At 39.0% G+C, this 14,997-nt stretch overlaps 1 protein-coding gene across 1 annotated transcript in view; it reads right to left on the bottom strand.

Annotated features, from left to right (window-relative positions):
• OTUD6B (OTU deubiquitinase 6B) overlaps positions 1-14,997 on the bottom strand; it is a 114,087-nt gene that overhangs the window by 44,747 nt on the left and 54,343 nt on the right. The window contains exons 8-10 of the mRNA XM_040626053.1: positions 12,951-13,023; positions 6,516-6,711; positions 3,720-3,791 (exon numbers count right to left, since the gene is read on the bottom strand). Of these exons, the coding sequence (XP_040481987.1) occupies positions 3,720-3,791; positions 6,516-6,711; positions 12,951-13,023 (341 nt within the window). The remainder of the gene's footprint in view (positions 1-3,719; positions 3,792-6,515; positions 6,712-12,950; positions 13,024-14,997) is intronic.

The following is a 14,997-nucleotide window of genomic DNA, read 5'->3' as shown; positions in this document are numbered from 1 at the left end:
GGGAAAGTTACTTACATTTTTTTTTCTCCTGTGTTTCTCACACTGTGAGAGGGGAAAGTGTTTGCACTGTTCTTAAATTTGATTTATAATGACTCTGAAGAATTCTTGAAGGAAAAAAGGGGGGCACTGATAAATTGGAATAGGTGCTATAACTATTATCCGTCCCATAAATAGTCCAAGCATATTTTTCTCATGACAACACCACTGCATGAGGCGTTTCCTCCTTGTATTTTTTTTCTTATGTAAACACTATATGCCTAGAGACCTTAGGGATATACAAATATTCAAGATTCTTAACTCCGACACAGAACCTGTTTATGGAGGCCGCGGCTTCGAATGAATGTATCATGAATTTGAAACTGAAGGCAACAGCAACCGTGGAAAACGTAGCATTAGCTATGGTTTACATCTTTTAAAGCATATTTCTTCAATGTCTACTCTCAGCAAAGCACTTTCCCATAAGTTATCATATTTATATGTGTCCTTGTAAATATTTTACCTAGACCTGAGCCTCACTGCCAAATACAACCACCTGATGTAAATGGGAAACTTTATAAAGACAAAACTTAGAGACTATCACAAGTTACATCATGATGATTTGACCAAAATTTCTCCAAAATAAAATTTAGTGTTTAAAGTCATATGCTAAAAATCTCCTCTTCGATGTTTAGATTGGCTGATAAATAAATGTCTAAGAAGTTGTGTCAACGATACACACACACCCAGTGCAACCACAGGGTGGCCAAAGAGGAGTAACATGTAAAACTCAGCTTCCAACTTTATAGGCATTCCTTGTGTTCACATACCAAAATCCCAGTTTCTGTGTAAAGTATTTTCCAGAGTATACAACCCCTGTATTGTTTAAAGAATGTTCCTTGAGTATCATTTTAGTCGAGGACACAGGGAAACTCTCACAACCCAAACTCCCTGTGAGATAAAAAGAAAGGTCTCATTTATTTGTGTAGCATAACAGAGACTACCCCTGACTGTCATTCCTGCGACAAAGAATTTGTTCCTCAGTATTTCTTTTTTTCTGAGGCAAGTTCTAACATGGGAAGAGCCCTGGGCTTGCAGCCAAAAATCCTGAGTGCAAATCCAAACTCTATCACTGCTCCAGGTGTGGTCCCCAGACTTGCAGCATCAGTATCACCTGAGAACTTAACAGGAATGCAAATTCTCAGGCTCCCCAACCTACTGAGTCAGAAACTCTACAGGTGTGGGCCAGCCCTCTGTCTTTTCACAAGTCATCCAGGGACTCTGATGCCCTCTCAAGCCTAAGGGCAACTGCTGTAGATAAATTACTTCTCTGGAGCCTCAGTGCTAAACAGGAATAATAATACCAGATTGGTCTTCTTCAGTGGACTATTCAAAATCAAATTCTTATAAATATTTAATAACATGCAAAACTGCTTTGCAAGTGCACTAATCACTAAAAAATTCAAAGTACTGCTTTAGAAATGTAACTTTTAGTGCCATTTCTCAATTTGAAAAGTACGGTCATGATAGTTCAGGCAGTTAGACTAATGGAGGATTCCAATCACGAGTGTTCCAGAAACACGAAGTTTTCTGTTAGGTCTGTGAATGTTTTATAGATATTTTGTTATAAACTTCACATCAAAGGCAAATGTCATGATGCTCCCTGGTGATCATCATTTAAACTTTTCTCACTTTTGTCAGGTCAACTTTTTCTTCAAATGGCTGCAATTTGAAAAATAACTGGGAGAAAGATCTCTGCTTAAACAAGTTTTTAAAAATTTTAAAATCATTGTTTTGAGGGAACTAAAAATCTCAGTAGTTTACTTAGCTTACGGTCTACCCACAAGACAGAAAAGAACTACTCTACTATGTGGTATGAACTCTAATGGTACCAGAGAAGTGGCGGCACCAGAAGACGGCTTTGGAAAACATGGAAGGCGTCACAGCGCAGAGAGAGGTGAACTAAGACTTGCAGGATGGTAAGACCTGATCGCCTTTACCAGGTCCATATTAACAACATCCCATCATTAAACATTCAAAACTGTATTTTTGGAAGATAGTCTGGCGATTTCTAAGGAGTACATTTGTTGTAAGGAGCAGTGGGTGTTATACGGAGATGCTGAGTCACTATACTGCACACCTGAAATCAATGTTACACTGTCTGCTAACTACCTGGAATTTAAATAAAAACTTTTCAGAAGAAGTAAACCTGCAATTATCATGTGACTCAGCAATTCCACTTCTAGGTATAATACACCCAAAAGAAATGAAAACAAACTCAAACATAGTTGTACAACTCAGGTTCGTAGCTATATTATTCTCTATAGCCAAAAGGTAGAAGCAACCCCTGTGTCCACTGCCCGAAGAATGGACAAAGTGTGACGGATACATACAATGGAATAGTATTCAGCCTTTAGGAAGGAAGGAAATTCTGACACAGGCTATAACATAGATGAACTCTGAAGACATTACGTTAAGTAAAATATGGTCACAAAAGGACAAATTTTTGTATGTTTATATGAGGTATATTGTACTTAAATGAGGTTCCCAGAGTTGTCACATTTGTAGAGACAGAAAGTAGAATGGTGGCTGAGACGAATGGGGAGAGAGTGTTTAAGGGGAACAAAGTTTGAGTTAGAGAAGACAAAACACTTCTGGAGACAGCTGGCGATGGCTGTACAACATTGTGAATATATACCCAGTACCACAGAACTGCACACTTACAAATGGTTCAAATAGTAAATTTTATGTTATGCGTATTTTTACACAATAGAAACTATATTTTTTTTCTAAAACAGACCTTACACCCATTTTTCATATTTGAGTCACCTTCAGTGCAAAAAAATTCTCTAAGGGTAAAAAGGACTGAAATCTCAGTTTGGAGTTGATCAATCAGCAAAAGTATTTAATAGATCAAAAACTATTTATTGAATACCTTCTGGATTGATGAGCTTCTAATTATTACACTGCACGTGGAACTACGCTTGCTCGGATATAAAATTGCAATATGAAAAACTGCTCGGATATAAAATTGCAATATGAAAAACTGCCATTTCTTTCCCAAAAGTCAAGACTAACTGTTCTTCAGTTTTTTGAAATATAGTAAAGTCAAAATTTGTTTCCAAATGGGAAAAAAGTGTATTTTTCATTGTTTATGGCTCAAAAACAACTAACAAAAGTGTCACCTTGGATTAATTATAAGGGATAAAAATGTATGTTCTGGAGAGTCATATTTTCAAAAAGTCTGAGGTGACCAAAGCAGTATAAAATAAAAAATGTTTAAAATATTTATGATAGCAATCAGAGTTCACTTAGTTCAAACAATTTCAGCAGGGGCGCCTGGGTGGCACAGCGGTTAAGCGTCTGCCTTCGGCTCAGGGCGTGGTCCCGGCGTTATGGGATCGAGCACCACATCAGGCTCCTCTGCTATGAGCCTGCTTCTTCCTCTCCCACTCCCCCTGCTTGTGTTCCCTCTCTCGCTGGCTGTCTCTATCTCTGTCGAATAAATAAATAAAATCTTTAAAAAAAAAAAACAAAAAAAAACAATTTCAGCAGGCAGAGAACACATATGAAGGAATGGGAAAGAACAGGTTTTGAAATTCTAGAACAAAGCAAATCTTTGAGTCATTTGTATAATCCAAGGTTCCAATTATGACAAGGTTTTACGACTGCTCATATTTTTCTAATCTCAATAGAATAAACAAAGTTATGTTTCATTTATAATAGAGATAGAATCTACTTACTCCTGATGGAAATGTCTGAATAAAATTTCCAGCTATGTCTAAGATTCTTAGGTTTCTCAGATCACAAAGTCCCTGTATCAGAAAACAAAAGAAAGAGAGATTTTTAAAAATCTAATATGTAGAATCATAAATATTTCTTCCAACTTCCAAATTGATGAGATTAACCATCTTTCCTAATTACCTGATCATTTCTTCAGTCTCTCCTCCTGGGGGTATGTCCTGGGGTGCCAGATTCTCTATGGTCTCCATTTCCTCTGACCACTCCTGGGCAACATAACATGGTGGCCAAGAGTCAGACTACTTGTAGGTTCAAATCTGACCTCTGACACTATGTGACTACGGACAAATTTCTTAATCTCTCCGTACTTCAGTTTCCCCATTTGTAAAATGAAAATGGTAATGGAAGCCCCTCCTTTGATATGGTTGTCAAATGGATTAAATAAGTTACTAATCAGAAAGTGCTTACTGAATGGCCTTATAGTGAGAACTCAGTAGACATTACTAAAATTAAAATACAATGAACGTCTGAGAAACAGAAAACAGATGTAAAAGGTCTCTCGATGGATAACTCCAAAGGCATTTATTTCACATCTACCTTTTGCTTAGCACTGTGCTAACCCAATCCTTTCCTTATAAAAAAAATAATAAAATAAAATCTGTTAGTGTCTCTATCTATATCCCCAGTGTAACTGAATAGGCATATACATTCACACCCATGTGCAGACGAACACGTAATTTGTAATGTACCAGGGATGCCTGGGTGGCTCAGTTGGTTAAGCATCCGACTCTTGATTTCATTTTAGGTCATGATCTCAGGGTCCTGGGATCCCGCATGGAGCCCCACATAGGGCTCCACACTCACTGTGGAGTGTCCCTGAGATTCTCTCTCTCCCTTCCCCTCTGCCCTTCCCCTATGCTCAATCTCTCTCTCTGTCTAAATAAATAGAATTTTTAAAATCTAAAAATAAATTTAAAATTAAAAAAATACAATGTACCAGAAAATGATTCATAATTTGTTCATTATCAAAACAAATGAGTATATCCTATAATGTCTTAACATCTATAATGCAGACCAAGAAGAACAATGATAGAGTAAATCATATCAAATGAATAAGGACATATGATTATAGGCATTCTTTACATAGTAATGCAGGACAGGACTTCCTAGCACTTAAATTTTTTAAAGTCCAAACTCCTCAGGATTAAAAAAAAAATTATAGTAAGAGTACTGATTTGAAGTACAGACTTTTAAGTCAGACACACGGATTTGAGCCCCTTCTCTGACCTTTGCAAACTGCGTTCAAGTCATATAACCTCTTGGTTCCTTATTTTAAATGGGTAGGGCACCTGAGTGGCTCAGTCTGTTAGTGTCTGCCTTTGGCTCAGGTCATGATTTCAGGGTCCTGGGACTGAGCCCTGCATCAGGCCCCCTGCTCAGGAGGGAGTTTGCTCATCTCCCTCTCCTTCTGCCCCTCCCCCACACTCGTGCTCTCACTCTCTCTTCGCTCTAATAAATAAAATCTTTAATAAAATAAAATGGGTAAGTAAGAAAAGCAACATCACAGACTTGTTATGAACACTAAATAACATAATGCTTCATGACAATGATCCTGGTATTATTGTTACTGTTTTTCCCTCAAATGAAGGTGTTACACTTTGAATAGATTTAGTTTGTTATTTTGGGAACTGTTCTTACTTATTTACAGAAATAAGGATTTTTAAGGGATTTAAGAATAAAATTTTTGAAATATACTTATTTACAGCCTACACATTATTATATTTTCACATATCACATTACAGTGTGAACAGAATTTTTAAAGGGAATATCCTCTTGAGAGAAAAGAGAAACAGTAGGAACTGATCTACTTTTTGTATTCCTCAATTTACTGTATGACATGCATTCCCTCCTATCAAATTAATTTTAATTTGCATAGGGAAGGAAAGTAAACCCAGTGACAAGTTCTTAGCAGGAAACAGTACTCTCAAACTGGGAAATTTGAAGAGAGTTTAATAAAGCACCATTTATAAAAGTTTGGCAAGGTTCCCACAAAGTTCTCAAAAGCTGGCAACAGCAGGGAGTTCTTCACTACAACAGGCCTGAAGAGCCAAGGGGAGGTAGTAATGGTCCATATTCATTATGGTCTACCAGAAAAGTGTGCAGGCAACTTACAACATCCTATCAGGGAGGGTACTATGGGAATACCATCTGGTATCACTCTCCTCGGGCCCCTTCACCTCCTACTAGTGGCTCTCATTGACCATACCCAAGAGGAAGCCAGAGGACAAAGGAGCTTACTGATGCCCATGCAGGTCAGTCTTCCAGGCACAAAACATGTTGGAAAAAGATGAAGAGTAGATATATAGGAAAAATGGAAGATATATAGCACATAATTCAAAACCAAAATGTACTTAAAATTTATGCCATACATAAGGTTGCCAGATAAAATACAAGAGGTTCACTTAAATTTAAATTTCAGACAATTTTTTTTTTAGTGTAAGTATGTCCCGTGCAATATTTGGAACATACATATACTAAAAAATTATTCATTCCTTATCTGAAATTCAAGTTTAAGTGAGCATCCTGTACTTTATTTACTAAATCTGGTACCCATAGTGATGTGGAATTATCCAAGTTATAACCCTCTTTTATCATAGGGCTTTGGGAACTGACTATGACTAATTGGAGGGAAACAAATGATGGCTTGTACTCAGATGTCCAAACCTATTCCATAACCACTCCCCATTGTGTCGTAATGAATTCTTCCCCAAGAAAATTTGGTTCCATGTTTTGCTTACCTCTGGCAAAACTTCAATATTGTTCCTGACCAGAAGCAGCTTCTGGAGCTTCTTCAAGCACTTAATCTCTTCAGGTATGCAAATGAGCTGATTGTAGGTAAGTTGAAGTTCAAAAAGATTCTTAAGAAAACAGAGTTCTTTAGGAATGCTGGCTAGCTGGTTATGATTTATACTCAAATATATAAGGCTTTTTAATCTAAAAAATAAAGTATATGAATGAAATTCATGAGAATAAGAAGTCCATTGTACTTATCAGAAGCCATGTGTCAATTCATTTTCTTGTAGCTTATCTGAGCCTTACTTTAGTCACAGGATCACAACTACTACAAATACTTTGAGCATAAAAAATCTTTACTATAATTTAACTTTTAGAGATATTTTATAATCAGATAACTTATGTTAAAAGAATTTTATGTAATCAAAACCTTGATTTAAGAGAGAGAAAACTCTAGTTTCACTTTTTGTATGTATACATTGGCTATGTTGAAGAGGAAGCCAGAGGACAAAGGAGGACATAGACATGCACAAATATACACATACATATATACAGTGATATAAATGGATAGAGCTATAGATACAGATTAAATATCCTGCACCAAACAGATGTGAGAACTACTTAGTTGCTGCAGAAGATGCAAAGATGAATCAGCCACAAATTCTGCCCTTACAGATACCATGGTCTAGAAGGAGATATTAGAGCCATAAAATGAAGATAGGAAAGGCCATCAGAATGGGCGAAAGGGGTTAAGGAAATTTGAGTTTCTACTTGCAGGTAGGGTAGTGAGGTATATCATAAGCATTTTGAGTCTGGCACCCTAGACCACTCGGTCATCCTGACACTGCTGTGATAAGCATTTTGGAAGAATAAACATTTGAACTTGGCTTTGAATAACAGAACTTGTAAAATCAGGGCAACAGAGGGGGCACAGAAAGCTGAGAAAATATTAATATGTTGAATAAAGAAGCAAAAAAATTTAGTAATGTTGAGCATCAACTATGTACCTGTGCATTAAACTATATCATCCGCACAACCCTAAGGCTGGAATTATTACCCTTAATTTAGAGATGAGGAAAATAAAGGATCAGAGACAGTAAACAACCTGTCCAAATGACCCAGCTAGTAAATAACAGTGTCAAGATTCAAATGCAGATGTGTCTATTTGCAAAGCAAAGAATGAAAAGATACAACAATCTCAAGGTCCAATGTGTTGAGATTAAAGTAATAACAGAATGAGGTGATGTTTTTTAGATGATTAAAAAAGGTGGCCTGGAGGTAGGGAAGTGGTCAGGGCAGGTGAAGGGGACTGGGGGAAAACTACAACCCTGTCAAGGAAAGCCATGTGAATAGATGAGATTGACAGGAAGAGCAAGAGAAGAACAAAAAGGGCAGGAGAAGTGAGAGAAGCATCAAGTGGGAAAGACTCTTGAGGAATGTGAACATCTGACAAAAACAAAAACAAAAAAGCCTGAAGAAGGCATGAGTAGAGAAACAGGATATGAACCAGGTTAACAAGGAATCTTTAAAGGTATGGGAGGAAAGTATTTCAAAATTAAAGAGACGGTCAACACTTTAAATGTTAAAGAGAGGTAATACAAACTAACAAACCTACTAGAACCAGAAGCAGGGTCATAGATTACAAAGTCGCCATTTAAAATATCTATTGTATTTCTATACTGTAGCCACAAAAACTGGAAAATAAAAGTTCTAAAAATCCCATAAAAAAAAACACTATAAAATAGGAAAACATTTAACAAAGGATATGAGATACCTCTATACCGAAAACTGTCAATTATGACTAAGAAAATTTAAAAGAACTCTAAATAAAAGTAGGGATATGTCTTGTCCACATATAAAAAGAAACAATGTTGCTAAGATGCCAGTTCTCCCCAAATTGATCTACAGTTCAACTTAGCCCAAATAAAAATCTTTTTTAAAGATTTATTTATTTATTTTAGAGAGAGAGTGTGCACAGTGGGGAGAGGGAGAGAGAATCTGAAGCCGACTCTGTGCTAAACATGGAGCCCCACTCGGGGCTCAACCTCACAACCCTGAGATCACGACCTGAACTGAAACCAAGAGTTGGACGCTCAATCGACTGCACCACCTAGGCGCTCTCCCAGATAAAAATCTGAACGGTTTCCTTGTGTAAAAACTGACAAATCAATTTTAAGACATACATGGATATTCAAAGTACCTAGGGTGACCAAAACTATTATAAAAAACACGAAGTCAGAGGACTCGTATTAACTGATTCCAAAGCTTACAATACAGCTACAGTAATTAAGATAGGATTTAGAGAAATTATAGAAAAATAGATCAATGCAATAGAAGGGAGAGCCAAATAGACACATAAAGGGTTATTTGATTTTGGGGGTGTCAAGGCAATTCAATTAAAAAAAGACAGTCTTTAAACAACTGGTGCTAGAACAACTAGATAAACATATGGGGAAAAATAAACTTTGACCATTACCCCACATCACACACAGACATTAATCTGTGATGACTCATAGACCTAAATATAAAAACTAAAACTATAAAGTTTGTAGAAGAAAATATAGGATAATGTGGGAAAAAAGTGAACTTTGACTATTACCCCACACTATGCATAAGCATTAATTTGAGATGAATCATAGACCTAAATATAAAAACTAAAACTATAAACGTTATAGAAGAAAATAGAGGATAATATCTTGATAACTGGGGTAGGCAAATATTTCCTTAAAAGGCCACAGAAAGCACTAATCTTAAAATAAAAGTATTTATAAATTGGCCTTCATCAAAGTTAGAAACTTCAGTTCCTCTAAAGGTACTGTTAAGAAAATAAAAGGCAAGCCATATACTAGAAGAGATATCTACAATACATACACTTATCAAAGCACTTGTATCCAGAATGCATAAGGAACTCTTACAACTCAATGTTAAGAAAGAAAAAAATACAAATTTTTTTCAGTGGAAAAAATACTTGATATGAGCACTTCACAAAATAAGACACAAAAATGGGGAATGAGAACATGAAACGGTGCTCAACTGTCGTTAGACATCAGGGAAATGCAAACTAAAACGACCATGATATAGGATTTCATACCTACTGCAATGGTTAACATTTTAAAAACTGCTAGAATGTAAAATGGCACAACCATTTTGCAAAACTATTGGCGTTCTTAATACATTAACATATACACCTATACTCCTACTCCATGACTCTACAACTCTACTCTTAGAAACTGAAATGAAAAATAAATTGAACATAGGTCCACCAAAAGACTTCCACAAGAATATTTATAATAGCTTAATTCATAATCGCTCCAAATGGGAAATAAACCAAATGTCCATGAGCAGGCAAAAATAACTTGTGGCATAATTCATGGAATGAAATGCTTCTGGGGATAAACAAAAAACAACAAATTGCTGACAAATGCAACAATAAGGTGAATCTCAAAAAATGTTTATGCTCAGGAGAAGACAGAAACAAAAGAATACAGACTATATGATTCTACTTATTTAGCTCTAGAACAAGTGAAACTGATTTGTAGAGGTAGAGGTCAGAATAGTAGTTGCTTATGAGAGGTAAGAATTCAGGAAGTGTGCACGAGGAAATCTGTGGTTTGAAGGAAATGTTCAATACCTTATTGGTGTGCGTACATGGGTCAAAACTCATTCAATGGAACACTCGTGATTTTTGTGTAGTTTGTATTCAGCAGAGAGAAAAGGCCATTAGATTTGATTGCCCAAAGGACACTAGTGGTCTTTAAAAATAATATTAAGTACAATAAAGAGGGAAAAAGAGAATTTTAAGGGGTTAAGTAGAAAACAAACGCAATAGATGTCAGTTTAGAGAAGTTTGACTATAAAAGGGAGAATGAGGGAGCAAGAGAGAAAAGGCAAGAAGTAGACTTTGTCTTAAGGTCTACTTAAGGCAAGATAAAGAGGCTGAAAAGCAGGGAAGGAGGGAGTCCACATTTCTCAGAAAAATAAGTAGCAAAGTCATTTGCAGAAAGAATATAGGGTCAAAACTGGACGACCCAGTGTTACAAGAGAGTGAAAGTGTGTGGAGTAAGTCCTGTGGAGAAAGGGACAAGGAATTTTCTTCACTAATCACTGTTATAATCATGACTTTAATTGATTCTATTCTGAATTACTACTATGGCAGTTGGTTTTTCATTTTGTGGTTATTCCAAGGCATGAAACTGAGCTCAGAAGCTACTGCAATCATTCATAGGTTGAGTAAAGAGCAGAAGGGAAAACAAGTATGTGTCTTTGTTTCCATTTCCCGGAGCAGGGAGAACTTCCCCTCTTCCAAGAGAAAACTACAGGAGGCACACTTGCGCTTCTCCCTGCCCCCTTCCTCTCTAGTAGGCTGACAAGTAACTGCACTGAGTGGTGAATTTGGAGAAAGAACTGAGCCCGCTGGCTTAGCCCCTTCCTTTCTCCCTTTCTTTCTTTCAAAGAAATTCTGTCCCCAGGATGCCCACATTCTCCTTTTCCTTATGTGGCTGTGCAGCCCATGACAGAGTTGTTTAGGAGCAAAACTCTCACCTGTCCAGGTTTAACTCCAAGTCCATGAACCAATACTCCATAGTTTAAGTAAGCCAACAAACAGAGCTCTCCCCTTCCCGGGTTCTAAACAAATGGAGATACAAGATATAGGATTCGGAAAGAAGGGAATCACACATCAGCAGAGAGCTGACTCAAACATTCCCAGGCTCCCTACCAATCCTTCCCTGAATTAAACATTCCCACACAGTCACAGCTTTGCCTGCTAGGGAAGCTGCTTACTTGATGGCAGAATAAAAGGAGGACACTGAGCCATGTACACTCAATGGTTTTCCCAAATTCACCAGTAGGTCAATCTTTCATCTCTAAAAAGAAATGAAAGGGAGGAACAAAAAGAATAAAAATAACAACCCATAATAAGAAAAGCTAACATCCACTGAGCACTTACTATGTCCCAGGCTCAATCTTAAACATTTTTGACAAATTTGCCTACTTAACGGTCAAAACAACCCTATTCATAGACACTATTATTGTCCTCATGCTGCAGGTGAAGACAGTAAAGTATGGGAAGGTGAAGAAACTTTCCCAAGGTCAGAAAATGGAATCCTGCTTGAGTAGGTGACCAATCAGCTTCCATATAGGACACAGCCAGAATACAGACAATCCAGAATTATCTATAAAATAATGTAGACTTATATATTTTGCAATCCTAGATTTTTCAGTGAAAGCTTTCATTTCAATTCATCTTCTAACATGGCACTATAGATTTATATGGTTCTTTGACTATTATACTTAATACGCCAATCAGATCTAAGCTTAATAAATTGTGAAATCATAATATGTTATAGCTGTAAAGGTTTTGAAGTTCATCTACTCAAAATTTTTCCTTTAGAGATAAGAAAGCTAAGGTGCAGTTAAGTTACTTGCCCAAAGTCACAAGGCTAGCTGCACAAAGATATGACCTAGTTTGCCAGATCTTCCCTTTCTTCATTATATCATTGATACACAATCCATTGATAAGCTGAATAAACGAAAGGGCAAGCAAACAACTATTGGCATTTTCATTGTTATAGTTGTCTTCTTCAGAAATTAGATCACTTAAAATTTTTTCTAGTTACTCTGACTTAAAACATTTCTTTCTCTGTGAAAATCCCCCTGGGAAGCATAATATATTGGCTAGAAGTATAGACAAGTGAATTGGAATAGACTTTAGGTGCTGCACAAATCCCTTTGTTAAGGACTGTTCATAGTTTTGTATCCTTTAAAAATCTGGATGCTCTTATGTTGTAATACATCTGTTTCTGTTCAACAGGCAATAAAGAAAGTCTCCAAAGTCAAGTAAACCCAAGTAGGGTTTTCTCTCCATCTGTCAAAGGAAAACCCAAGAGAGTGTTCTGCCTGCAGAAGGACGAGGCCCTCAGCTGGCTCCAGAAAGCCACTGTAACAGCAGCCCATCTGTGCAGATGTGCAGGATAAGATGTGCAGCATTTTGTTGTTGTTAACGATAATAAAATGTGGGGGTTTTTAATGAAAATGCTATCTTGATTTTCAACACTTTGCTTTCACATTACCTTTCCCATCAAGCTGAAAATGGTTTCCAGTACTTTCTGAAATAAAATTTAATGTCCCCAATTCTGCATCAGAGCAAACTCCAAGAATCCCAGAGTTAGGAAATCAATAATGTAATCAACTTTAGAACTTTAGGTTTCAAGCCCCCCCTTTTACACTTAGAACACCAAGTCATGCTAGTTCTCATTTCCCTGAGGTGTTCAAAAAATCGTCGGCTTAAAATTAGTGGCTTGCATCAGTCCTTCAGATGCCTCTTTGCCATGTACAAACCCCACAGGCACTTGAGGCCAGGCAATGAGGTTGAGGTTCAGAGGGCCAGGGTGGGGCTGGTGAAGGCATGTTTAACCAAGTCTCGCTATAAACAAAATTACCTGCTGATTTCTTGAGGAATCCGTGTGAGCTGATTGTTGTTCAGGTTAAGCAGAATCAAATTTTGTAAGCCATCTGTGGGAAAATCATTTTTGTCACGTTAGCTATCTCTTAGAGAATAACTTGTAGGCACTTTTCTATATACCGTTGTTTTCCTTCTGGTTTCTCGCCTTGGCCAAGGCTCTTGGGGTTGCTGGTGACAGATACCCTCTTAAACTAGCTTAAGCAAAGTACAGGGAATTCATCACCAAGTTAAAAAGCTAAATCACGGCACCCAAGAGCAGCGAGTACAACCAGGCTCACCACGAACTGGAATCAGAAACAAAGAGGCACCTGAACCCAGGGTTATTTTGTTTTAGTTTTAACTCACAAGGGCTGTCCCATAAATGCTTGTTGAGCGAATAAATGAAGTCCAAAGGGTCCTCCTTACAGGCGGCATTCACCCATTCATCAGAAAAACCACACGCGGAGAGCGGTCAAAGGCGCCAGCCACCAGCTTCTTGTCCCGCGCGCGGCTGGGGGACGTGCGTGGGCAGCGCGCGGCACAGTCTCGCAGACCTCCCGTGAGCGAGCCCAGCACGTGCGCGCACACTCACGCAGGCCCGCGTACGCCCGTCCGTCCGCACGTGTGCACGCCTGTCGGGCAGGTTCTGCGCCCCGTCGCTCTTGCGCTTCCGCCGCAGCCCCACAGCCGTACAGCACCTCGGGCAGGTGGCCCACGACGGCGCTGTCTTTGCGGCTGCGCAGGTGGAACTCCCTGGAGAGGAGGGAGAAGTGGACATACAGTGTCAACAAGTGCCCTCGCGGCTCCAGGGCCAGCGTGCCCTTGAAGAGGGACTAGTAGACGAGCTAGCACTTGGTGCGAGTACTTAGGGATCTTCTTCACCAGCGGTGTGAAGGAGCTGAGGCATTCTCTGCCGCATTTTGTGGGGACTAGGTCCTCCTCGGCCAACAACCTCTGCGCAGAGCTCAAGGCAAAGGGGACGGACTGGGGGCCTGTGCACTTGTCCTTCTTCCCCGCTCGTCGGACTGGCAGCACTGTGTGTCGCACATGGCATGGTCAGGCACGCCTCTCCTGCGCGGAATTCTGAGATGGTGCTATACTGCAGGCCGGCCAGTGGGAAAAGGTCACCATGTGGCTCACCAGCAGCTCTTTGAGGTCCATCTTCCGAGGCAGCACCACCAGCCCCTTAAACTCGAAGTCGGTGACTCAAGGCAGCTTCAGGTACATCTCCACGGCAGGCTTCTCCCTGTCAGGTTTGGCCATGGCTGTGCCGGCCACCCAACACACTGGGCCCTTAGCCCATAGGGTTGGGGGAATCATATTAATATAAATATATGTATATATACATGTTATCTATATGTAATGCTACATGATTATAGGCTTATATATACGTATTGGATGTGTGTGTGTGTGTGTGTGTGTATGCCTTTTGATTGTTCTTGGCAGTCACAGAAATGGTTATGCCTGGGTGTCCTGGGCTTCTCATGCTTCTTCTGAACCACTGAACTAAGTTGTGATATCCAAGGACACCCACACCAAGCTCCAGGCTAATACTCTGTCTCCCCCACGAGTTTCTCAAAGTCTAATGGATACATTCTCAGGGCGTCTCTGCAGAACACAGGTTTATTTCTCATTACAGCTTCTCTCAGCTTCGTCTTTATATTCTCTCTCTCTCTCCCCCCTACACCTCCTTTTTCCCACTCCCCAGGCTTTCTCTTTTGAGCAGATTTCTCTAGTTTTCCATATGTTCATAGCCATCCTACAGCTCCTGCGTTTGAATATTCACAGACAGGGTGGACTGTTCTCAAACTGAAATGTCTACAGGAACTGAGAAGATAATTCAGTGGCCCTGGCGGGAGTGTACCTGGCAGGAGTGTGCTGAATTGGTGAGCAGCTGCCTTACCTAACAGAGCAGCTGCCATTCAGCCTGCCCCTGGCCATTGCTATCCTGTGGGAATGTGATTCCAATGTTGCCTAGTCTTTCTTTTTTAAAACGGGCAGACAAAAAAGAGCAAGAGATCCAATTTTTTTTAATGAACTCTTCT

This window comes from Ursus maritimus, unplaced genomic scaffold (assembly GCF_017311325.1).
Source record: "Ursus maritimus isolate PB19 unplaced genomic scaffold, ASM1731132v1 scaffold_9, whole genome shotgun sequence".
Taxonomy (NCBI): domain Eukaryota; kingdom Metazoa; phylum Chordata; class Mammalia; order Carnivora; family Ursidae; genus Ursus; species Ursus maritimus.
Note: the sequence above shows the minus strand (reverse complement) of the source record. Positions and strands in the feature narration are given on the sequence as shown.